This window comes from Lactuca serriola, chromosome 9 (assembly GCF_051521515.1).
Source record: "Lactuca serriola cultivar US96UC23 chromosome 9, Lser_US96UC23_V15, whole genome shotgun sequence".
NCBI classification, from domain to species: Eukaryota; Viridiplantae; Streptophyta; class Magnoliopsida; order Asterales; family Asteraceae; genus Lactuca; species Lactuca serriola.
Genome location: NC_136416.1, coordinates 1,715,498 through 1,741,329, shown reverse-complemented (window position 1 = coordinate 1,741,329; position 25,832 = coordinate 1,715,498). Strand labels below are relative to the sequence as shown.

Sequence of the window (25,832 nt, the reverse complement as noted above, 5' to 3'; positions counted from 1 at the left end):
AATTATTAAGTATATTCCAACTTTATAAGCTTTCATACATGTAACTACTATATTTTTTAAAGATTTTCCATGTTATTTGGAGCATAAAATAGAATCTACAAGTCCAAATGGACTGATATCAGATTCCGTGGAAACTAAACTCGATTTCTTACAACTTTGTATCTCTAGTGATTTTGTCTAATTCAGACCAGATTGGCGGCCTCTACATGCCTTGTAAGTCGGGATAACATTGTTGTACAAATTTCCATACATTTTCCAAAATCACTATAATTATATTTTACCATATCAATACTTCAAATCTCCATTTGTTAATCTAGCTTCATACATAAATATAAGTAGATACATCCTTAAATATTTTGGTATCCAACATGACGATTTAAAATAATATAAAACCAAAAGTCATGTCTTTTTAACAATTAAGGTTAATATTTAAATTACCTACATTAATATTTTTGTTATGATATATATATATATATATATATATATATATATATATATATATATATATATATATATGGGAAAAGTGAATATACCCTTAAGGGTATATAAGCTTAGGTACTCAAACTCATAATACTACATCGTTTGTATCATATATAGACATTGTAATTGTCCAATGTTCTTATAATTCAACTTCTAACTTGAATTACTTCAAAGTTTTTTATAAATTTCATATTTATCTTCCTCTTACATAATTATCATTTTCAATAATAATATATATAGCCTATTAAGTGTTCGACAAAAAGATGTGATGTAAGAGGAAGATAATAGTGAAAATTTAAAAATATTGAATATAAATCAAGTTAAGGATTGAAGTTTAACAATATTATAATGAATATATCAAACAAAACAACATATTATTATGAGTTTGGGTACCTAAGCTTATATACCCTTAAGGGTATATTCACTTTTCCCTATATATATATATATATATATATATATATATATATATATATATATATATATATATATATATATATATATATATATATATATCTCTTCCATTTTTTCATCAGACTAACCTTGAAATGTTAACTAATTTATATATTAGTAGTTAAACCTTCTTGGTATGCGAGGGTTTAAACATCCCTCGTATGTAATGTCTAATTGTCTGCCCCACACACACAAACACATACACGCGCACGATTTGATACGAAGGGTATACGCATTCAAGGGACTTCAAATGATTGTTCTTTAGTGCATGAGGTTTAATAGGACTTTAGAAAATTCATATTACATCTTGATATCGAACCTACACACGTCTACATATTTGTTTACTCAAACTTACCACGTTAAACAATCTCGAAAGCAATCTGTCTCTTCACCTTGAATCTCATCTTCATATCCCTATCATGTATATGCCACACATCCAATGCACTTAATCTCACACTCTCAGTTTCCCCCTTCAAGAAAGGAAACCATTATTTCTCTCTTTGGTCGATTCATGTGCGGCTGCCTAAGGAGGGGGTGTAATTATTTTTGTAGGGTGGATGGAATGCATAAAAACCGTTGAGGCGGGTTATTAAATGAATTTAGAACATTGGTTCTTAGGTTATCCCCATTGGTGTCACCAATTGATGGTTCTCCAATAAAAAGTCAAACAATAAAATAAAAAGTAAATATTTTGTGATGACAAAGGCTCCTCATTTTCAAATTTAAATAAAGCAATGTGTCCATCAATTATTAGTTGTGATAAATCACTTTTTATAATTAAAACTAATTTTATTAGTAACTACAATTATAGTAAAAAATTAAATAAAATATGTAATTAGTTTTTCTCTATAAAATAAGACCAATATTGATATAATTTTTTAATATATTTTTTTATTATAAAATTAGATTGGATTGAATTGCTAATGGATATAAAAGATTGTGTTTAATTGAATTATAGATCGAAAAAGAATGACATTATTTTTTTAATAGATAATTATGTTAGGTTGGATTCTTTGTCCATAATAGCACTTTAAACTCAAAACCCAAAAGCACGATCTTCTATTACTTTCAAAAATGTCACTTTCATAGGCTATATTTATACATTTTAATGAATTATATGTACCCTATTTTCCTACAAATTAATTTAATTAAATTTTATACCTTTTAGTTATTGATTAACTATTTTATTATTAATTAACATGATTTTTATTTATATAATTTCAATTTATAATTATAAAACCAAAATCGTTTACAAAAATAAATATTTAAGTAACGGAAACTAACATCGCTAATGGAAAGAAACTTGGATCATTACATTAAACATGATGTATAACTTGTCCACATGTCATAAATTATTAAGATATCTATTCAAATTCAATAATATAACAATATAGGCAAACCAGGGTTCATGATCATATTCTTCAATTTCTCATGTTTCAAGTAACAAGCAATATAATGAGCAACAGGCCGGACCCGGACTAGACCGAACCAAAGACCGAAAATCGTGAATTAACATACCTGAAAACCGGACCGTTTTTGGGTGTATCGGGTCTGGGTTCGGTCCGGTCCAGTTTTGGGTATTAAAGCGGGTTTTAGGTTTTGGAACGAATTAGACTTTAACAGCGTTGTTTACAATCTCGGTCCAGTCCAATTCCGAATACCAAACTGGGATTTGTATACATTAGTTTTTTTGGATATATATATATATATATATATATATATATATATATATATATATATATATATATATATTTAGGAATACCCCTTAGTCTATTACTTTTGGTTTTATGGATATAATCGTCCGGAAATAATTAAGTTATTGGTTTAGCATATTAACGTATGTATTTATAAATATTTGTAGAATTTTATAAAACATAATTATTTTAGAGCATTAGGTGTGGGCAACAAGATGCAACACCAAGTTGTAGGACTGTTCCCTATTTGGATAAAACCGAATTGTCCAATTGGACAATTTGGATTGGACTATTTGGTTCGGATATTCGGATTTTTGGATTGGTTTTTAGCAAAACCGAATTATTATTTTGGATTTCGGATTGGTTTTGGTTTATAAAATAAAAACCGAATAGTCCAAAAAAACCGAATTGCATTTTTTATTATTTTGTTCTTTTTAATATATATCTTTAATAATTTATAAATTTACTAAATTATTCTTTTAGTATATTAAAAATTTTCATCTATTATAATAATTTAATATGTATTTCATATCAAAAAAACTGTCTATAAAGTAGTAAACTATAATATATTTTTCTTGATGGTTATTTATAAGTTTTAGTTCACAACTAATTAAACAATATTTTAGTTTATATTATAGAGTAAGTTAATACTAAAGTTATATATTTGTTGAAATGTATTGATTCTTGAAAACCAAATTGTAAAAAACCGATCCAACCGAATTATAATTTGGTTGGATCGGATCGGATTTGAATTTAGTTTGGACTATTTGGATCTACGTTTTGAAAACCGAAATTAATTTGGATTCACTTGATCGGATCGGATTAAACCGATCCATCCAAACGAACACCCCTACCAAGTTGTACCATCTCACATGCCACATAAGCAAATGGTGTTATAACACCAAGTGGGGAAATGGGTAACAAGATGCAACATCAACCTTTTGAAATAAATATGTTTTATTTTTTTATTTTTATTTTTCGAATTTGGTTTTTTCTTTTCATTTTTCGTTTTTTTTTTCCTTTTCGTTTTTTCCTTTTTATGTTTTTTTAATCACTAAAATGAATATATTTTTATAAAACATAAAATTTTAAAACCAAAAAAAAGAGACATATTTAAAATCTAAACTTACGATTACAATTAAAAAAACATAATTTTAAACCTAAAATCATAACTAAAATATCATTCAAATTACTCATAAAATCTTAATTAACCTAAATATTTTTTCCTAATTTGTTCATTCATTGCTTGTAGCACCGCTAGATCCTCAGACGCCAAACCCTCTTCGCTCGTCCGAAGAATTGACAACTGATGTGTCATTAGTTCCCTCTCTTTTTGCTCCTGTTTTTCTCGTGCCTGCCTTTCTAGGAACTCCAAATGACGACGTTTCAAGTCATTTTTTTCTTTTATTAATAAATTGTGCTCGTCGAATTTCGCTCTCATTTCCGCCGCGTCTTTTGCTTTCGCCTCAACCTCCTCCGCATGCCTTGCAGCACGCCTCGCTTTGTCGCTTCCGGGCGGTCATCGTGATGGGTATATCTCCTCGATATCATCCGGGATCTCATCATTGTCGGCATTTACGTCGATGTGAGTCCGTGCGTCCGACACGTCGATCGAGCTCGAATTGCGAGACCTTTTGGATTGACTCTGTGACGATGTAGGCGTGTTATTCCACTTTGGATCCGCTCGTAACAACTCCCATGATTTTTCAAACTCGAAAACATGTCTCATTTCGACCCGATATTGTTCTTTTGCAGCTTTGAATAAATCGAAGTCGTTGGTTCCGCTTTGCTGTTGCGCCTTAACCCGGTTGTAAATACCGTTGAATTTGTTGCACCGCTTAGTTATTTGACCTAACTTGCTACTCAATATGTCATTGTTGTGATATAGTTTTTTCTTCAAAATAGCGTGAAACTTGTCGCGCACCACCCCCCAATAAGCTCATTTCTTCATTCCATTTCCGCGGAGTTCGTCTTTTGAAGTAGTACACCAAGCCGCCGTTAAAGCATATTCCTCCTCCGGTGTCCACCATTGTGGAACGTCTGCATTTTCTGTTTCAACCGCTATCGATTTTCCTTTCGATTTTCCTTTCCCTTTCCCTCTCCAACTATCTCCCACTTCCACTTCAACCGATGGTTGTGTTGTAGGTGGTGGTTAGTTGGTTGTTTGTTGCGTCGAAGCAAAAGTAGGGAAAGTATTTTGTTGTACATTTGAGTTTTGACCAAATAGATTTTATTGAAGGTATGGTGAGTTGGGAAATTGCAGTGGTGATGAAGCGGGATTGAAAGCAGCGCCTTGATATGGGATTTTTGGCGATACTTGAGACGATAGAAGGTTAAAATAATTTTCATAACCTAGAAATCCGAGAGGCGAGGTTGTGTGTTTGGGTTTGATGATGGAGGGGGGTGTTTGGGTTTTGCTCCATTTTTTTATTAAAAGAAAGTATAAAATATAGAGAGAATGAGATAAAGATGTAAAAAAATTAAAGTAAAATGAGTATTTATATAAAGTAAAAAGGGTAAAAAAAATTATTTAAAATGTTGACCGTTGCAAACGATCAAATCCCAATGTATACATTTTCCCCGTTTCAATAAGTGGTAACGGGCACGAGAAGTGCCATAACGAGCAGAAACGAGAGAGGGGGGGGGGGGGGTGTTCCCCCGTCATAACGTCGTTTTCGGTATCCAAGTCAGCCACCATGAGCACGAGATGTGCCCATACCAAGTAAATAAACATATCCTTCCTGTCAAATTCTTTTAATTAAAGACATAACTTACATATCCTGTTTGTGTAATTATGCACCAGTCTAATACGTTACGAATCTTTGTCTCGCCAAATTATTTCTAATAATCAAGTTTTATATTTAGAAATCTTGCAATATCACATTAATTAATAATTCAATATCATTATCTATATATTTTAAACTTATGAAGATATCTATAAAAGAAATTAAGGTGAAAATATTTTTCAGTACGGTCCGGGTTAAATCTCGTATTCCGTGTACGGTCTGGTCCAAACTCGAAACCTAATTATTGGTAAAAACAAAACCCGAAAACCGGCCCACTAATATGAATATGCGGTCCGGTCTCAGTTTTTTTCCGGTCCAACGGGTAGTATGCTCATCCCTAATCTTGACATATTATACTTGAAAATATAATTACTATACCCACTCCATAACTATTATCAAGATTTTCTTCTTTAAAAGTGATATAAGAACAAGGGTTCCATCATCTCTTTCCAACTTCACCATTAAAACAACTTAAAGCTTACAAGAAAGAAGAAATTACCTCTCAATCCAACTATTAAAGAAATTATCTCTCAAGCGGTGTGCGGGTGAAATGAGGGGTAAGCGACCGACTTAGTACATGATATACCCTAATTTTCTATCGACCAGTTTACACAATCGTGTTTCGATACACAACTTGTGTTTTGCCCAAAAGTTCCACCAGTAGAAACCTATTTCATTAACTTGGGTTTTAAGGAGTTCGACACAAAAGCACAAGTGTGGAGCTGTTACAAGGTTGTGTTTTCCCCATTTTCTTATTTAAGAAATGTACTTTACCCTCAATATGATCATTCATTTCAAAAGCCCGTAACTTCCTCATACGGATTCAGATTTCGATGAATTTTATATTCACACCCTCATAATAAAGTTAACTACAACTTTACTTTACAATCATTTTGCTAAAAAGTTCTATATTTTTATTTATGACTCCATATAAGCATAGGGTTATACATCATTTTCTTCATAACTACCAAGTTTGTTACAGTGTGGTTATACACTTTTTAAACACATATTTCATAAAGTTTATGCCAAAGAAAGTGATAAGAATTGTTTAATAAATGGGGATTGCCTCGTATAAAATGACATTGAGAACTTAGGAGTGGGGCGTTGTGAATTGTGGCCACCACCATAATACAAGAGAGGGCGATCAATCACCTTTTTGCAACCCTCTTCTCTCTGTTTCTCTTCTTTCATTGTGGGTAGTATAACAACGCCACATATGGTGGTTTGTGGTTCGTAGGGAGTATACCATGCATATGGCCTTATTAATCTATTAATAGGTGTCATTAAAGGGGTGGAGTACCCCCAGTAGACATATATTTGTGGCATTATTGTAAATTTAATTGAGTTTTTGTCCGGTATGACAAAAGACTATTCAGTTATGTACTTAAAAGTTAAACAAAACTGATCAGAAGATACAAACAATAATATAGGAAGCTGCAGCGAGTGCTAAAACTAATTTTTTTTTTTTTTTTATCTTTAATCATGCAATCAAGATGTATACAAAAATGTTGTCACTGGTCGACAGAAAAGTAGGTTTAGATGATTATATTTCTCATTGGTCGCAGTACCACAGTGATTGCTCTTCCTATCAAATGATTTGCAAATCTCTTTTAAGGAGAATGGCGTATCTTGTCATGTTTTTGTAATTTCACAACACAATACAAAATTATTTAAGTAGCAGTTGAAGGTTGGGGGCGAAGTTTCCTAATTAACCACTTCCTTCTTAGTCTAAGATCCAAGGATAAAAATGTTTTGGCTTTTTTATCATCTTCGAGAAAATCACAAGCATCCAAGATGAGGTCGTCATCCATGTCAGGTAAGCCCTGAATGGCTTCAATCACATGTTCTACAGCAACAGAGGAGTTATGGGAAGACTCCTGCTGATCATCTGCTGCTGAAACAGTAGTAAGAGTCTCTTTACATACAAATACAATACACAAATCCTTGTAATAAGGCACTGGTCGTGTCATGTATTGGCGTGCATCTGGATTTGTCTGCATAATGCATATATGCATTGTTAAAAAAAAAAAAAAATTTTAAAAATTAAAAGACGGATGATGCATTCAGACCTGGATGTAATCCTGCCAGGTGTGATCATCAGCAACTACCATTTGGCGTAAATCATCCCATAAAAAGCCTTGTGATCCGAGAAGCTTGTTTATGGTGTTATATTGTCTCTTAAAGGTCTTGTATCGGTTCTTGAGAGTATGAAGATGATACTTGAAACCAAACCTGTGATTAAAGGAGTTGATCATCTCCATCCATGCTTGCTTGAGGAACAAGCCGTCTATCTGGTTTCCTTTCTGAAGCTGGCCCACCATCAGCTCAATCAAGTATCCATCCATCCCTGGCTCCCAATATGTCCGACTCCCTCCAGCCTCAACCTCTTCATCCATCATAAACTCATCAACAACAATAATACCACAAGAAGTATCAACAATACCGGATATTTTTTTTTTATATATCTCACATAAATCATAGTAATACGGAATGCTTTTTATTCTGTATGACCGAGCACCTGGGTGTACCTGCCGCATGCATATAATATTATAATATATATATATATATATATATATATATATATATATATATATATATATATATTTAAAAAAAATGTAAATGTACCTTGATATAATCATCCCAGACTTCATTATGAGCGGTCACCATTTGTCGAGTATGGTCCCAGCTAAACCCATCTAGGGCAAGGAGCTTGTTTATTACCTTGTACACATTTCTTAATGTTTTGTGTCGGTTTTTCAAAACATCTTTTTCATATTGAAACCTGAATTTTGTATTAAACAAGAGCGTCATGTGGTTCCATGCTCGTTTACTAAATAAATGATCATCAATCCTGTTCCCTTTTCCAGCTTCTTCTAGCATCAGCTCAATGAAATATCTGTCCATTTCAGGTGTCCATATAGTGCGCAATCCATCACTATTTCTTTGCTGCCTCTGCCTCATCCCCTTTTCCATACACTGTAACACCTCCTACCACATTTCTGATTTACTTTCACCTTTTTACTGTTTATACCAACCTACATTTTACCATTGCTATAAACATTAAATTTTGTAAAAAAAACGTACATTGTTAAAAAAATAAAGTACATTGTTATTACACGCATTTAACACTTATCTAGTAGAGAGATAAGCTTCCCTTTGTTGAAACTCCGGCTTGAGTGACCATGGAATTGAAGAGTTTATCAAGCTGAAGCATACTACAAAATTGGAACTAAGGGAGGATGTTGGGGTGATTTTAATTTTACAGTTTTTAATGTTTGCTTAATTAGGGTTTATTTGGTGGATTGTGCCTATATAATATTAATATGGCGGGTCAATATTAGTGGGTGGATTGTAAAATTATGTTAATAGCGAGTTAGTTACCGTCGTCATCCTAGTTTCTTTCATGTCTATTAATGGCTGAGTGTACAAATTTCTGATTACTTCCAGTCTTCCACAGTTCCACATCCTATGTTTTTCTGTAACATGTTAGACTAAAGAAATACCGTTTAATGATTTACTAAATTTAACGCAAACAAACAGTTGCAGGAAGCAACAGATAGTGAAATAAGCAAATCTACATCAAACATGACATGGGGATCAAACACACACAGATAGAAGAACGCATAGTGAAAATACATTAGATTCGATCAAGAATGTTGATGAAATAAAAACATATACAAATATAACAGCAAATGTTGGATGGATAAAGTACCAGGCATGTGTAACGGAATTCCCAACGAACTTCCGTCGCCGATGGCGCGATTTAGAAAAAAGCAGATACCGGGAACAGACGAGACGCTATCCTTGGTCATCACAAGACCCTATCCCTGGACGATCCGGGCCTACATGGTCCTAAAGCCCATCTCAGCCACAAAGGCCTTCAAAAATAAAAATTATGAGTAAATTACTAAAATATGGTGTGGTTAAAATTACATCTTCCATTCATAAAAAAAGAAAAAAAAATTTGCATTCAGATCGTCTTTATAATTTAATTTTATTGCATTGTTGGTCTCTATCAGACATGAATTTATAATATCCTTATGAATTTCTTTTTCAATTATTTTATTGTTTTTATTATTATTTATAAATTAAAAAGAAAAAAGAAAAAAAGTGTGGCCCACCTCTACCTCACCAACCTCATCCCTTCATCTTGAAATTAAAAAATCATCTTGAAATTAGAAAATGGGACGTGCCCCATCTCAGTTTCCAGTGACTCCAAATCCTCGTCTCCGGTGACCATATTTATTCTGCATCATCGCTCTGTCGTCGCCCCTTGTTATCTACTTCTTCTTCCCTTCTCGCACTCTCTTTGATTCCTTCATCTTGAAAAAATATCAATTTCTCACATGGGGTGGGGGGTGTCACCGGAAGGGTACCAATCTGCTTTAATCGGTTGTATTTTACATCTTCAACCCTCACCATGTTGAAGATTCAAACACCATTTTGAGACTAAACGATCCCAGTTCCTTTTTGGAAGACCTAATCAACTGTAGTTTGCATATTCAACCCACATATTGAATAAACCAAAAAAAATGAAGACCTAATGTGTCCTCCACGAGACCTACGCTGTTGCAACCCATGTTCCTTATCTACTCGATTTCTATCACTCTATATCTCTTGATCTTGTTCGGTTTTGTACCTGAAGAACATGGGTCGAAATAAGAAAAAGAAATTGGGTATTTGTTTTTCAGATTTATGTTTTCAGATCCAAAAATTGATTTCAATTTCTCCATGGACTGCAATCTGCCATCTGAAAACGATGTTAATATATATTTGGTGTTGGATATGTACTCTGATACTTATGTATAAGAAGGAACACGATGAGTGACATCGTCGATCTGCACTCTGCTCGATCTTTGAATCATTGAAATATCACTGACACCGCTACAACACTTTCTGAAATCATCTCTCTTTCCTGTCGTTGCTCTTTGTTATCCCTCTTTCCAACCGTCTATTTTCTATGTTAGCGGTGGTCGACGGTAGTGACGTTGGTTCGGTGACAGTGTCGGTGATTTGATTTTAGAGGTGGTGGTGGGGGTTAGGTTTAGTGGATTTAATTTTAGGTAAGTTAGAGGATTTTTATGCATTTGATTTGTTTGGATAATTGCATCAGGTTTGATTAGGTTATTTTTCTGGATTGCATTAGGTTTGATTTTTCTAGATTTTTTGTACTCGCCGGAGTTGATAAAGGAGATTGTGGTGCACAAGATTTGATTAAAGTCATGGTGGTGAGCAACTCCATAGAACATGAAGGGACAAAGTATAAGGGTGGGGGTGCTCCATTGATTTCCGACTGCAGTGGTCAATGGTCTGTGAACTAGTGATTGCCGGCAAAGGAGGCCTGTTCTAGGGAAGTATATGAGATAAAGGAAGAAGATGTGCGGGGGTAGGAGTTAGGAAAGGGTGGTGGGACCCAATGATTTATTATTATAAATAAGTGTTTACTAGTTATTCAAAATTTGGGAAAAAATATAACAAAGGTAAAATTGTCTTTTCATGTCAGTCAAGGACCATAACCGAAATAAAAACAAACCAGAGGGATGGTCCGAGTGGAAAAAAACGTTAGGGACCAAACACGTAATTTTAACCAAATTATAGGGACGATTTTAATAATTTACTCTAAAAATATTAATGAGCAGTTATATTAATTAAACTTACCTATATAAATTGGTCTTATTAACAAAAATAATTAATTTTTAAGTTTTTGAAAACTAACCATTTTTTGTAACACATCATCCTGAGAAAGTTATGTTTGTTCTAGAGTTGATGTGAGTTTGGTGAACTCTGATGTAAAGTTGATTGAGAATCTAACAGCGTATATTTCAGACTCACATAATCAACGCCAAACTGACAACTTACATCCCATACATATATTATGTATTGTCTTTATATGTTTTGGAATGTCGTTATACATTCTAGATATGTATTCCATAATCTTTACACTACATATCCGACATTTTCATAATTTCTTTTACTCATAACTAAGATTTCTTACTTGTGTTTTATTGTAACACCCGGTTTTAAAAAGTGTTTCGTTGCTCGGGGCTACGGCCCAATCATCAGTTGTCATAAGGCTTAGGGCCTTGGAGAGGAAGGATTTGGCCCAGTTCGGATGTGGGTGTCATGGTATAAGTGGTCCAAGTATCCGATTGTGTCTTCGGAGGACAAGGGTATAATCGTAACTTAATGACTCGGTCTTTTATGGGTCTTGGGTTATGTCTGGAGGTTTTAAGGCTTGGATTAGTTATTAGGAGTGTAGGGATTCTCACCACCTTTTTGTGGATATAAGGTTCAATGGAAACGGACGTTGGATGAGGAAGTTATGGCACTTTGAAGGTTTTGGCAGAATTAGCCCCTAATTGAGATGTTTGGCAGATCAGTCCCATGCATGCAAGGACGTATGCACGTGCCTAGCTGGGAACGCCCAACGTAAGCAAAGTTACGCCCAAGGTATAAGGTCAATTGGTTATGGGTGGTTTGTGAGTACGTCGGGCGTACTAAGAGGTACGCGAGGCATACTCCCTTCAGACCAAAACCCTAGATTTTAAGGTTTTGCACTATATAAGAAACATGATGCCTTAAAGCCCAACCACTCTCTCACCCTTAGATAGTTTTCACGAAACCCTAATCCTTCCTTGTGTGTTCTTGGAGCTTAGAAGTCCATTAGAAGAGTATTTTGGTTCTTTTGAAGAAGGTGTTCACTCTTGAAGATTCTTTGAAGAAGTTAGAGTTTGTAGATCCAGAACCTCATCAGCTTTTGACTCTCATTTGAGGTATAAAGTCTTAAACTTGGTGGTTGTTTCCTTAGATCTCTTGTGTTGGGTTTTTGGACCTTTTTGGTCCCAAGGATGAAGCCTTATGGTTCAAATTCGTTTCCTAGGCTTAGGGTTGCCACCCTTGGTGCTATTTGAGTCCCTAAGACAGAAAGTTGCCACCTTGAAGGTCTTTAAGAGTTTATGCATGAGTTAAGGTCACTTTTATGGAAGTAGAATGCCATTTTTGGAGTTTGGTCTTACGTGAGGCATGCAAAATCACCAAGTCAGTGACTTTATGGGACATGGGTTTAGACGTTAAGTAGGGCTTAGATCTGTGATTTGGTCCATTGGTTTAAAGCATTAAGTGCTTAATAGCAAAAAGGACTTAACAGAGGAGTACGTTGGGCGTACAAGCTGGTACGCACAACGTACAGGTCACAAACCCAGTACGCGTTGCGTACTTAGTCAGAGTGGGTTTTACACAAGTGGGCCTCGGTTTGGGCCATTCATTGGACTTTGCTACTTTAGGCCTTTGTGGGCCATCAGAAATCAGATATTTTTGGCTAGGAATATGTTGAACTAAAAAAGGAAGGCCCATTTTGGGAGTTACGCCCAATTTGGAAAATTGGGCCATTAGTGGGCTTTTATGGATTTTGGAGTTTTGGGATTGTTTGGTTTGGGCTTGAGCCTTAGTTATGAATCTTGTTGGGCCAGGGGTAAAATGGTCATTTTACCCCAAGTATGGATTATGGATCATGGTGTGGGTCCCAATTGCTAATTGGGTGATATTTTGGTATTGATAGTTCGATGAGTTGCCAGTGCAGTAGCTAAGGATTCTTGCAGTGAACTCCAGCAGTGTGAGGTGAGTTATCTTCCCTGTATGAGTGGGTCGAAGACACTAATGTCGGCCCACTAGTAGTTGCTTGTAGTAGAGATGACTATCTTTGTGATAATTGTCTGGTATGCAACTATCTGTAGAGATTTATGTGCTTGTATGCTATGTTAATATGTGGTAGTGGTAGGAAGGGTGAAGTAGGCCCCGTAACCGGTTGAAATAAACTGGAGGGTAGGTTAGGTATGTAGCACCTAGTTCCTGGTACGTACTCCTTGTGATTAATATTTTAAAATAATGAGTTTTTGCCTTGGACTCGGTGGGTTGAAGGACCAACTCGCCGAGTAGGAGCGGGATAAGACGCGGGGTCTGAACTTTGGACTCGGTGAGTCGGTTCCCGGACTCGGCGAGTAGACCCTGTTTGGGCAAAAACCCTAATCCGGGTGTTTGCACCCTATTTAAACGCTCTAACTTGGCCTCCTTTGTCCCTAACACTTCCAGAGAGCTGTAGAGAGAAACCCTAGCCCCCATATTGTTCTTGAGAGTGATTTTAGCTTTGTGAAGAAGGTTTGGAGCTTAGAAGAAGAAGGAAGAGGTTGAAGTGTGCAAGGAGGGGAGGTAGATCCGGAATCTACACTGTGAGAAGCTTCCATTCAGGTAGAAAAGTTCTTACCTTGATCACTAGTTCATTAGATCCCCTTTTTGTCCCAAATTAGTGGTTTTCAATCCCTAAAACCTCAAACTCCATGTGTTTATGCTCTATGTTCTTAAAGGACTTCAGATTGGGACCTTATGGACATCTTAGAAGTGTAAAGTCTCTGTGGTTGGAGTTATTGAGGTCCCTATTGAGTGTATGACCTCTTAAAGGGCTTGGATTTACCTTCTTGAGCTTATAAGGCCATGCATGCACGTAAAGTTTGCAACTTTACGTGATAAGCATGCCCTAGAGGCATAGATCTATGGTTTAGAAGCGTTGCATGTCTCATATTTGGTCTGTATGGGAAGTGGGTCGAAAGGGACTCGGCGAGTTCTATGAAGATGGTCTTAGACTCGGCGAGTTGGATGAACAACTCGGCGAGTCCTATGAAGATTGCCTGGAACTCGACGAGTTGTTCTTCAAACTCGGCGAGTCATATGAATTGTCTCTGAGTAAGAGGGGTTTAAGTGTTGAAGGTCCAACCCTTCGTATCTGCACGCGGAATTAGCAATTTAACGTGTAGCAATAGTCCCAGAAACCCAAATCCTCTTAAGGGATGCTTTGGTGAGGATATAGAAGCGAGTAGGAGATCTGCTCGTGGGGACTCGGCGAGTTGTTCTTAGACTCGGAGAGTCGGGTCGCGAGTCAGTTCTATAGTCCCGCATAGTGAGTTAAGGGTGACCCAGTGAGTGGGAAGAGGGACTTGGCGAGTAGGACCGGGTTAGTAGGAGAAGGACTCGACGAGTCTGTGCCATGACTCGACGAGTCCAGTCAACTGGAAGTTGACTTTGACCAAGGAGTTGACCTTGTGTGACATCCCCAAAATCACGGCCAGAAAAGACCGATTTTCATTTATGCTTAAAAATTAATTTCAGAGTAAATCTTTTTGATTTGAAAGAGTTGCGGAATTTGTTCCCAAAAACAAAGTATGATAAAATAATATTTACCAAAGCATTTCATAAAGAAATGTATTTTCATTATATAATCAAAACTCGGGATGTCACGTTCCGATACAGACCATAAAGCATAAACGATAACATTACAAGTCGTTCAATAAATATATACATATACAGACTTGTAAACAAAACAAATTGATGATTCATCCATCTTATGCCCTTGCGCCACTTCCTGTAATACAAATAAAACTGAGTGGGTCAGGCTTGGGAGCCTGGTGAGCATATAGGGTTTTCAACCCACAATAAATAATTATATTTAATTCCACCAACCAACAATAACCCAATCACCCATTCCTGTTATTCTCACTTTACATCCCTAAGACAACTAACATAAGGGACCTAGTCAAATAATATTTCATCGGGGCGACAACACATGCTTCGGGGGTTCCTCAGCAATATAAGTCAAATAAGGCAACCATGAGGGGGATGGAGTACAGCGAATGAACACCCAAGTTCGTTAACACCTACAGGTGGCGAGCCTGCTAGCGTTCCACAAGACTGTCTAGAAAAGTCTGTGGTCGTCATCTAAACTCCGCTAGATGACTAAATCAAAAACATCGAGGCCTCTCATCTTTTTATCACAAGACAACTATCTACCCATGTTCTACCCAACATTTTAGTAGATAAACTATACATTTTTATACATAGTTTAAAACCTGTATAGTATGTTCATTCAAAACACATTCCAGATAAAAGATGAGACACATACACATAACACATATTTCATAGAGAATAAATCATATCCATGAGATAGAAGAAAGTGAATATACATTCACACATATAACAAAAAAATATACACATAACACGTATTTTGTATAAAATACTTCATAATTATGCGTTAGAATAAAGTAACTACACACTCACTTGATCAGAAGATGATCAAACAACACTACGGCTTGTAGAGGTAGTATTCTTCGGTAGATCCGGAAGATCTTCACAAAAACCGGACTCCTCGTGGGCAGAGCTTCAGCTCGGGAATTGCACTTCTTGGGATCTTCGGGGCTTCGGGACTTGCTTCGGGATATTTCTTGCATGTAAATCGAGGTAAAACGGGAGAGAGAGGAGAGAAAATAGCAACCTAAATGGTTGGCCCTTCAAATCTATTTATAGGGCAAATTTGGCCCTTGACACGTCGTGACACCCTTTTTCCACGTCGTGGGCTTGGTCGTCACTGCATACGTCATCGCAAGTTGCGTCTGGGGGACTCCCGGAGGTGTCAGAAGACTTGCCACGTCGCGGCACTGCTTGCCACGTCGTGGTCTCTGACACAGCTTTGGGGTTCGCGCCCCGAACTTCAGAAATTCATAACTTTCGCATACGAACTCTGTTTTCGACGTTCTTTATATCGATGCGAAGGTGAGATTATTCTCTACAAATCTCGTTTAGACTCCATTGGCTAATTTTGAATTGATTTTTAATATATTATAAGTATATTACTTATATAGTATTTTTAGTAGGCCGGGACAGGAAAACTCTGTTCGAAATTCATAACTCCTTCATCTGAACTCCGTTTTCGTCTGTCTTTTTATCATTGGACTACTATCAATGAGATCTTCAATTCTCATTTAGAAATTTTTGGCTAAATATCACTCGATCTCTATTTCGAGTATTTGGGCTGCATACCGCTAAGTCGAAACTTCGAAAAATCATAACTTCCTCATACGAAGTTAGATTTGGTCGTTCTTTTCATGCACGCTCTCGGTTTAACGAACCCTACGACTTTCGTTTAGATCACTAAGGCTAGATATCGCTCTATCTTAAATTCATATTTTACGTCATTCAGCGTCGTGTTGGTTCTGTCGCGAAACTTCGACAGGTCATAACTTCTTCGTTATAACTCGGATTTCGTTATTCCTTATATCTCCGGAATCCTTGTTTCAACCACTACATCTTTATGCAAAGATATCGGGATTATCCCACACTGCAAATTTGACGCTTATTTTATTCTTAATTCATTAAATTATAATAATTAAGAAAATAAACACATAATTCACATAATACTCAAATATTTCATCATTAATACTTCAAAAAGAGTTACAAGGGTTCACCTAGACTATTACATCGATGATAATGCCTAGCCTGGAAACGCGGACGTTATAATTCTCTCCCCCTTAGGATGATTCCGTCCCCGGAATCACACATCAACAAACAAATGCGGATAGCGACTCAACATGTCACTCTCCGTTTCCCAAGTGAGATTTGAACCATTCGTATGTTTCCAATGGACAAGCACTAATCCGACCATCTTGCGTCGAAGCTTCTTAGTCTTTCGATCAACAATTGCCTCTGGTTCTTCAATTAAACTCTTGTTTTCATCAATTCTCAATTCAGAAATTGGAATTATATCCGGAACTTCTCCCGTGAACTTCCTCAAATAACACACATCTCAAACTTCGTCGGTTAATGGGGCAACGATGTTCACCGGCGGTCTTTGGTTGATCGGAATGAGAAGGAGTGAAGGGTGGCAGCGGCGCCGGTGGGGAGACGTAAGATGGTGATTGCGGCTGATGATGGATCCCTAGGGTTAGGGTTAGAATACATGCGTAATGCATTTATACGCACCCGCCCCATCTCAAACTTTGTCCCTCTTGACACTTCCAGTCCTTCCTTATCCTTTTTCTTTCAAAATAAATCCCAAAATTTACCATCATCCCCCTAAGCCTTCAATTCCTTTCAATTTAAGTCCATTACTTACCAAACACACCATGACTTCTAAAATCTTTTTCAAATTAAATCCGAAACTTCCACTTTAACCCCCGGAGATTCAAATCTCGTCATTTGGCTTCCCAAAACCAACACCCCACTAATTATTATTTGATCTTGGACGACAAATATATATATATATATATATATATATATATATATGTATGTATATATATATATATATATATATATATATATATATATATATATATATATATGTTAATAATAAAACTTGCTTCTTGGGGTTCCTAATTTATTATTTAATTACTCTATTTAAAACGGGATTTTACAGTACCACGGTTGAAAGGACCGAAGGGGTAGGTCAGCACCCTGATATGTTAGGCAAGTTACCAGTTGAAAGAGACCAAAGGGGTAGGCCAGCACCCTGATATGCTAGGCAAGTTACCGGTTGAAAGAGACCGAATGGGTAGGCCAGTACCCAAACATGTTAGACAATATGTTTATTGTATGGTATGTGGTATGATGGGGGGACTCACTAAGCTTTGTGCTTACGGTTTTTAGTTTTTGTTTCATTTCCTTCTTCTTCGAAGGGAAAGGAGCCGACACGATAGCAGCGTATCACACCACGATTTTCCGCACTATTATGTTCTTGGGATTTTGTACTCTGACATTATTATACTATGACATGTTTTGAGACATATGACATATGGATTTTTATGATAAGAGATAACTTCATGATGTTTTCAATAATCTGTTTTATGAATTATTAAGTTAAAAATGAAATATTTGGTCTTGAATTTTGGGATGTTACAAGTGAAAATTGTTTTATATCTTTCGATGTCATTGCTAACACATTTGGAGGTTGCAAAACTTTTAAACTCCAAGTTGAAGGTCAGGCAAACATGTTGTCATCCTCAAATGGGAATTTCATGTTGCAACAGTCTCCTCCAAATATATAAACACCTCCATCCCATGTTTGCAATGCAAGGATACGATCACGATGAGATGAGGGTAGTTATGTCATTTTTTGAAAAGTGTGTGCAATGTTATAATTTGGTTGCATTATTGAACTATGCTGATAAGAAAGAAATTAAAGTACAATACTCTTTCAGAAAATTCAATTCAAATACACATTAAAAAAACAATAACATGCGGAACATGAGCCTCATCACTAGTTTATATTGAACCACATGTTTTATTTTTCCAATAATTTCTTTAAATATTCATGTGTTTTTTTAATAATTTCTCAAATGCCAGTTAATATAGTTTCTCTATAACTAATTATGCATAAAAATCTTTCAAAAGATTAAACATCATTATATATATATATATATATATATATATATATATATATATATATATATAGTATCATAATTGATCAATTAAGAATAGAAAAAATGTGAAATAAAAATCCAAATCGTCAACTAATTAGATAAGTTTGAGTTTGAGTTACAAAATAAGCACAAAAAATAATAATATAGAATAATCTCATTGTAAAATGTGTTTCATGCACCTATGTTTTTATTGTCGATAATGATTGTATAGTTGTTTTCAATCTATATGACATAACGAAAACTATTAAGTTATTCTAGTAATATCTACGAACGTACAATAATGTGGTTTGATAAGCAGCAAAAAGAAACTCAAACCGACACAAAAATATTTATTTTTTTATTCTTCTTTCTATATGTTTTCTCCTCACTTTGTAATTTGTATTTGTGTATAACCTCTTTCATAGTAAAATACAAAACTATGCAACTACCAATCATTTTTTTTAGAACGGCTAACATACATGTTCTAAATCATACTCTTAAACTATTGGTTTTGTTCACCATAGTGTTTGGACTATTTAGGGAAAGAATATATTTTGAAACAAAGACCAAAGGTTTTTTGGTCTACCTACCAATCATTTTATACTTATAAATTATATTATATTAGTTTAAATACTTAGTAATTACACAACATAAATTTTAAAAAAAAAGTATTGAATGGTTGTTATTGATTAATTAGTTGAAAGATGAATAATTTTAATATTAAAATAGATTAAAGTTATAATTAATTAATAGGCACTTGAATATTTAGGTGGAATATTTAGGAGTTTAAAATGAATATAATTTAAAATATACTATATTTTGTTCAATCGATTTAGATCATTTTTAAACGTATAAAATGTTAGCAACTCATGTCTTCATTTTATCCTAGAATTTTAGAGAGAAAAGAAAATGTGGATCACGTCGGATCGGGGTTGCAAGTTGGAGCTCACAAAGCCCGGGCACGGATGTCATCTCATCTCTTCCCCAAACCGCAGATAGGTTTTCTCTCTCGATTTCATCGATCTAAACACCTCCATTGATTTTGTTTTTCTTGGCTAAACCCTCCCTCATCCACCTCTTTCTGCATCAAGCGATCTCTATTCTACTGGCCTTCGTTTTTCTTGGCCATGCGACTTTGCTTCTCTAGGACCAGGATCTCCCTCTCCAGAGAGGACTCCTTCCATCCTATTAATCAATATTTTCAAAGTATTTCCATCGATTTCACCAATGACCGCTGATAATCAGCCCCCTACTTCCTCCTCCATGCTATGCAATGCCGCCGCCGGCGCTGTTGCGGGTACGTTTTCGGTGGTCTCTCTCTCTCTCCTATATATCCTTAATTATACGAAAATTCTTTCCTTTTACGCTTTTTTTTTTTTTTTTTTTATTACTTTGCGTTTATTCTCTGGTCTTACAATATGAAAATATGCAGGAGTCCTTGCAGCCACATTTGTATGCCCTTTAGATGTGATCAAGACCAGGTTTCAGGTTCATGGTCTACCGCAGCTTAACGGTGGAACAATTAGAGGTATGCAAACCATTTCTGCATAAATTAATCCGCCTTTTGATCGTCTAGTGATGGATACTATTATGTGTACTCGTCGTTCGTTTGGATCATGCTTGATTGTGGTATGCAATATTTATATCTATTTATTAATATTATTGTGTAAACTTGTGGGAGCTGTTGAATGTTACAACGTTTATATAGTTTGTGGCTCCAATCATATAGTATATATCTATCTATCTATAAAGTTTTTGCCTTTTGACTTTGACTTTTTTGTTATCAACCACAAACAGGCAGTCTGATAGTCGGGAGCCTACAACAGATTGTCAGGAAAGACGGCTTCCGTGGCATGTACCGTGGCCTTTCTCCAACTATTATTGCCTTGCTTCCAAACTGGGCGGTGTGTGAGATACCGAGATTTTTTTTTTTTTCTTAAAAATTTAAATTCTGCATTCTGCAAGGCTTTATATTTTCTATCAGGCAGAACCCTGTTCATTAAACTTCCTTTTCAGTTATTTATATGACAGAATACAGTCCATTAAATCATTTAATTATACAACATATCTCTCTCATTTGCTAGGCTGAACATTATTACTTAAGAAGGAAACACAAACACCCCACATATAATTTAATATCCACATGAGCTGATGCACAGCCTCATGTAAGGAAACAGTTATGATATTTGGTTATCATGTCTTCTTCTCTCATAAGTCATAAGTGGATCCAATTCCAAACCAGAAGGAACAGTTGTAAAGTCATCCATTATATATATATATATATATATATATATATATATATATATATATATATATATATATATATATATATATATATATATATATATATATATATATATATATATATATATATATATGAGAGGGAAGAGTTAAGTTTGATTCTAACAATATCCATATGTTTAAAATTTAAATGGCAGTGGGGTAGTAAGTACATTGACATATGCTTGAGTTGGATTATTTTAAATTTTTAAAAGCTAATAACTTTTAACCTGTGCAGGTGTATTTTACTGTTTATGACTGGCTGAAAGGTTCACTTAGCTCTGGTTAGATTGTGAAATATATTCATTCCTTTGGATTCTGAAGCTTTTCTGTTTATTGATACAATTGGTGTATGTATGTATGTATTGTTGATATAATAGATGGAAGTCATCAGCTATCTTTTGGTGCCAATATGATAGCTGCTTCAGGGGCTGGAGTCGCAACAACAATTGTAACAAATCCTTTGTGGGTTGTGAAGACAAGGCTACAAGTATGATGATGATTTAATCCCTTTATTTTATAATTAATGCGATGCCAATTAGTATATTTAGTAATTTCTGTGTTTTCTCAGACTCAAGGAATGAGAAGAGTTGTAATGCCATATCGTGGTACACTGTCAGCTTTGATGAGAATTGGTCGGGAAGAGGGTATCCGTGGCTTATACAGGTCAGGTCAGGTCAATTCCATTATATATATATATATATATATATATATATATATATATATATATATATATATATATATAATATATATATACTGAATTTTGTTTTTGCCTCATACAGTGGTCTTGTACCTGCAATGGCTGGTATCAGTCATGTTGCCATTCAGTTTCCAGCATATGAGAAGATTAAAGGCTATCTGGCTAGAAGAGGTCTGAAATAAAAACAATTCCCAAGGTAAAGGTTATTTTATTATCTATGTATATAATCTTAAGATTGGTATGATGGGCATGGCACAGATAATATAGAGGTGGATCAACTTGGTGCACGTGATGTTGCTGTTGCCTCTTCAGTTTCTAAAGTATTTGCATCTACTCTCACATATCCACATGAGGTAGGATATTATTTGATTTATGGTTTCTAAAGTATCATTCATTCGATGAAACATTGATTGAACAGGTTGTTAGGGCGAGGCTTCAAGAACAGGGACACCACTCTGAAAAGAGGTACTCAGGAATGGTGGATTGCATAAAGAAAGTGTTTGAGCGTGAGGGCGTCCCTGGTTTTTACCGTGGGTGTGCTACAAATCTCCTGAGGACGACTCCGGCTGCCGTTATTACATTTACTACCTTTGAGATGATTCACCGACTTCTTCTTAATTCCTTCCCCCCTCCTCCTCCCCACATATTGTCAAAATGAAATACCCTCCTCCTCTTACCTATTTTGATTTTTGGAAACTACAAAGAACCATCAATTGATTATATATATATATATATATATATATATATATATATATATATATATATATATATATATATATATATATAGCCACAGTTATTTTTTACAATACAGATTACAGACATGCTTTTCTTTGTTTATTGCCCCACCCAGCCCAATCTACATACAAACATACCATCATTTTACTCATAGTTTCTGAATTTGAAATGTATAAATTAAGATTACTGTCTCGCAGATTATAGATTTTTAAAGAAACAAAATGTGTAATTTACTTGTTTTTATGCTTATTACCAAATTCCATCTGTCATATTCATGTACTCTTGGTGAGGAAGAAAATTTTAAAATAACATTGTTCAGATACATTTGAGCATTGGAATGATTTAGCTGTTTAGGTGATTGCTGTTCGACCCTTTCTGTACGCATGTTACAACACACAAAAATCTATTAAAGACAAATTCATAATAAATACACCGCTAAAAAGTTTCTTGTGGTTTTGTCCAGCTATAGCAATTGCTGACATCCAAACTAAATATACAGTAAGAATGCACAAGAAACAAATCACAAAAATGAGAATTGAAATCAACCTGCTACCAAAATTTTTGGGACATGAAATAAAGGGAAACAAGGATGTACACAGACTTGATGACATGAAGAATTGGTTGGAAAATATGGATTTAAACTGATGACTTGAAATTAGGGGTTTATAGGGATGCAATACGAGAGGTTGAAGCAGGAAAACAAGCTGAAGAGTTCCAAGGAAAGGCTTGGAGTTGAAAGCAGGGCATAGGGGATACGTTTTCAGAGAAACCCAACACATTGGAACACAACCAAGAAGAAGAAGATGAGGTGGTGAGGAGAAGAGAAACATTAGAGAGACAGATGGAAGTGAAAGGAGATTCACGAATACCAAAAAGGCGTCCCGGTGAAGTAATATTCAGGCCAGTGAAGTTGTTGAAAGTGATGTGTTGGATGACAGGGAAGGCATCAGGATCATATTCATCATCAGCATGAACGTTGTCCTCACCCGTAACCTCGATCGCAAGCACAACATTATGAAAGCTGACATGGGATATGACAACATCTTTGATGTATCCGCCTCTACCTTTTGATGTGAAAAACCCAATCCCAGTCGGGGAGTCATGCAATTTCACGTTTTCCACAATGACATCGGATATGCCTCCAGACATCTCACTTCCAAAACCAAGCCCTGACCCTGAAAAAGACTCGAGCCGCACACCCTTGACATGTACATTTGTTGTTGCTCTGCCAAATGCAATTCCATATTCATCCCATCCACTCTTTAAACATATCGCATCATGCCCCATGCTGATGTTGCTATTCTCAATGCAAACGCCATCACAAGAATCTGGTCAAGTAAAAGTAATATCATCTATCATCATTCCAAAATCACTACTATCTACTATCACATTCAAAATCGATCAACATTTAGCATATACCTGGAACCAAGCCACTGGTGTAAGGAGATTTGGGTGGAGAGATTGCCGTTATATTTTGAACCAGGACGTTACTAAATTTTTAAACAAACAGTAATCAGTAATCAACAGTTAACATTAAGTAAATGTAAATAGTAAATACCTATACCTACCTGCAATATACAGGATGAATGGTCCATGATGGGGGATTTAGAAAAGTTATGTTTGAAACAACAACATCCTTGCAGTTGATGAATTCCACAATGTTTGGACGACTATAGTTGAGTGTATGAGAATCAAAACTTTCCCACCACACAGACCCTTGCCCATCGATCACTCCATTGTCACCTATAACATAACATACATGTATCACCTCACCTAACAATTATTCTATCTGTTATAATTTTATAATACCTGTTATGACAACATCACTTAGATTATCTCCGTTGATCAAACTGCTGTATCTTTGACCTGGGAGATCAATCCCTCTACCATAAGAAGGTAAAGCTTCAATCACCTTCCAATGATCAACATCCTACAACACCAACACATTCATTTTATATATAGAGGAGGAGGATAGGATGAGTCAATCAAGCTATATAACAGCTGACCTGGGATCCAAGAATGATGGCTTCTTTCTCGAGAAAGAGTGTAAGATGACTTGTAAGGCTAAAACTTCCGGTGAGCCACTGGCCAGATGGTACGTAGAGTTGAGCGCCACCCTTGTCAGCAAAAGACTTGAGATAAAAGATTGCATTCTGAAAGGCGACTGTATTTACAGTTTTGCCATCACCCACGGCACCAAACTCTAGAATGGAAACACTATGAGGCCGAGGTGTCAAATGTCTCTCATAATTACACTCTCCACCTTCACCTTTGTACAAACCAATAGCAGCATTGCTTGCTGCTACAAGCAAAAACAGTGCCACCTGAAACCCCAAAGAAAAAAGGTAAACACAGTTTCAGGGCAATTGGCAAGGAAGGAATCTCATCTGTTTAAATAACAGAGGTGTTTAGTGTTTTTTTTTTTTTTTAATTTTTATGCAGTGCTTTGCTCACTTTCTAATAGTAACTAAATTTGTACGATTTTGATTCGATACAATACGTGTGATGCCACAGATCTAAAAGTAAAATCTGACAGCAATTCCCACTCACTACAGAAGGTATCCGAGGTAAGTCAACATGAATACACTCTAAGATACTGATAACAAGAATATCAAGCATAATTATATTACATCTTTAAAAATCAGTCATGAAACAGATAGATCGCAACACACACTGACTGGAGCAGTATACAGACATGGAAAAACTAACAAAAAGCCCTTTATACTCTACTGAGTCATTTCAGATATCAGTACCATCAAATCAAAGACAATGTGGATACACAAACGAGATCGCAAAGATCAGATCTATCTCATACAACACGGATAAAACCTCAAAATCTGTGTCTAGAAAGCTAACAAGAAAATAGAAAGAAGGGAACTTGAAATCAAGAAAAGGGAGGGATGTGCAAATACCCAAAATGGGATTAAAAGATATGAGCACCTACGACCGTTAATCACCCAGATCAGGAAAAACATAGCTCTTGAAGAATCCGACAGACTGTGTACGCTAAATTGAGAAAAATAGGACATAAAGAAACAACGTACTTACTATCCTCTTCATGCTCGTTGACTGGTTAAGAGATCCAAGAACAGCCAAGACAGGAGTGGGAGCAGAAAGAGTGGCGTGATTGTTGTACGATGATGAAATTAACCAAGACGAAAGAACAGCAACGTATGGTAAGAGAAAACGACAGCACAAAACTATTACACCTTCCCGTTTCTATAATTTCATTTTAACAAGGGCAAATACCGAAGCTAATTCCTTTCTTTACATAACCTTCTCCTAAAACTAAAACTTGGTGATGTTTGTTTTTTATATTGTAAAATTTTTGTTTTTTATATTGTAAAATTTTTGTTCTGCCTACCATATCTACTGTCATATTTAAAGACCTCTGCAGTAAAAAAGATAGACCAAACATTTACAGTCTGAAAAAGAAAAGACTGTTCTTTTTTTAACATTTGCGTGCTATTAAAACAAACTAAAATCTAAA

At 35.5% G+C, this 25,832-nt stretch overlaps 3 protein-coding genes across 13 annotated transcripts; 1 reads left to right on the top strand and 2 right to left on the bottom strand.

Annotated features, from left to right (window-relative positions):
• Window positions 1–6,925: 6,925 nt before the first annotated feature.
• LOC145073370 (Myb/SANT-like DNA-binding domain protein) lies at window positions 6,926–9,269 on the bottom strand. Of its 10 annotated transcripts, none has more exons than XM_079019918.1 (6): window positions 9,123–9,252; window positions 8,792–8,876; window positions 8,527–8,625; window positions 8,036–8,445; window positions 7,480–7,938; window positions 6,926–7,404 (listed from the first exon to the last, which is right to left on the bottom strand). In XM_079019918.1, exons 4-6 carry the CDS (start codon window positions 8,381–8,383, stop codon window positions 7,081–7,083), a joined length of 1,131 nt encoding a protein of 376 aa, XP_078876044.1. In that variant the 5' UTR covers window positions 8,384–8,445; window positions 8,527–8,625; window positions 8,792–8,876; window positions 9,123–9,252; the 3' UTR covers window positions 6,926–7,080. The 10 variants fall into 10 exon arrangements, with proteins under 10 accessions (XP_078876044.1, XP_078876046.1, XP_078876045.1 ...); XM_079019920.1 differs by having other exon boundaries at window positions 8,527–8,615; XM_079019919.1 differs by having other exon boundaries at window positions 8,792–8,901; window positions 9,123–9,233.
• A 10,228-nt stretch (window positions 9,270–19,497) lies between these two features.
• On the top strand, window positions 19,498–22,611 carry NDT1 (NAD+ transporter 1). 2 transcript variants are annotated; one of them, XM_079022632.1, is made up of 9 exons: window positions 19,498–19,924; window positions 20,060–20,155; window positions 20,425–20,531; window positions 21,146–21,191; window positions 21,288–21,397; window positions 21,479–21,573; window positions 21,690–21,778; window positions 21,866–21,927; window positions 22,026–22,611. In XM_079022632.1, exons 1-9 carry the CDS (start codon window positions 19,855–19,857, stop codon window positions 22,263–22,265), a joined length of 915 nt encoding a protein of 304 aa, XP_078878758.1. In that variant the 5' UTR covers window positions 19,498–19,854; the 3' UTR covers window positions 22,266–22,611. The 2 variants fall into 2 exon arrangements, with proteins under 2 accessions (XP_078878758.1, XP_078878757.1); XM_079022631.1 differs by having other exon boundaries at window positions 19,499–19,924; window positions 21,866–21,960.
• A 115-nt stretch (window positions 22,612–22,726) lies between these two features.
• LOC145076829 (putative polygalacturonase) lies at window positions 22,727–25,596 on the bottom strand. Its single transcript, XM_079022630.1, has 6 exons — window positions 25,391–25,596; window positions 24,349–24,666; window positions 24,152–24,272; window positions 23,911–24,085; window positions 23,762–23,832; window positions 22,727–23,670 (listed from the first exon to the last, which is right to left on the bottom strand). The coding sequence occupies exons 1-6, from the start codon at window positions 25,400–25,402 to the stop codon at window positions 23,006–23,008; spliced, it is 1,362 nt and encodes a 453-aa protein (XP_078878756.1). The 5' UTR covers window positions 25,403–25,596; the 3' UTR covers window positions 22,727–23,005.
• Between the last annotated feature and the right edge of the window lie 236 nt (window positions 25,597–25,832).

Bases quoted from the DNA above. Each gene is read 5' to 3' on its own strand.
- NDT1 (XM_079022631.1), top strand. From the start codon at position 19,855: ATGACCGCTGATAATCAGCCCCCTACTTCCTCCTCCATGCTATGCAAT. The intron at 19,925-20,059 runs GTACGTTTTCGG...GAAAATATGCAG, and splicing joins CGCCGCCGGCGCTGTTGCGG to GAGTCCTTGCAGCCACATTT. The intron at 21,192-21,287 runs GTTAGATTGTGA...TTGATATAATAG, and splicing joins GAAAGGTTCACTTAGCTCTG to ATGGAAGTCATCAGCTATCT.
- LOC145073370 (XM_079019917.1), bottom strand. From the start codon at position 8,383: ATGGAAAAGGGGATGAGGCAGAGGCAGCAAAGAAATAGTGATGGATTG. The intron at 7,939-8,035 runs GTACATTTACAT...TGCATGCGGCAG, and splicing joins TCTGGGATGATTATATCAAG to GTACACCCAGGTGCTCGGTC. The intron at 7,405-7,479 runs GTCTGAATGCAT...TGCATTATGCAG, and splicing joins CCTGGCAGGATTACATCCAG to ACAAATCCAGATGCACGCCA.
- LOC145076829 (XM_079022630.1), bottom strand. The intron at 24,273-24,348 runs GTCAGCTGTTAT...TTGGTGTTGTAG, and splicing joins CCATCATTCTTGGATCCCAG to GATGTTGATCATTGGAAGGT. The intron at 24,086-24,151 runs GTATTATAAAAT...GTTATGTTATAG, and splicing joins AAGTGATGTTGTCATAACAG to GTGACAATGGAGTGATCGAT.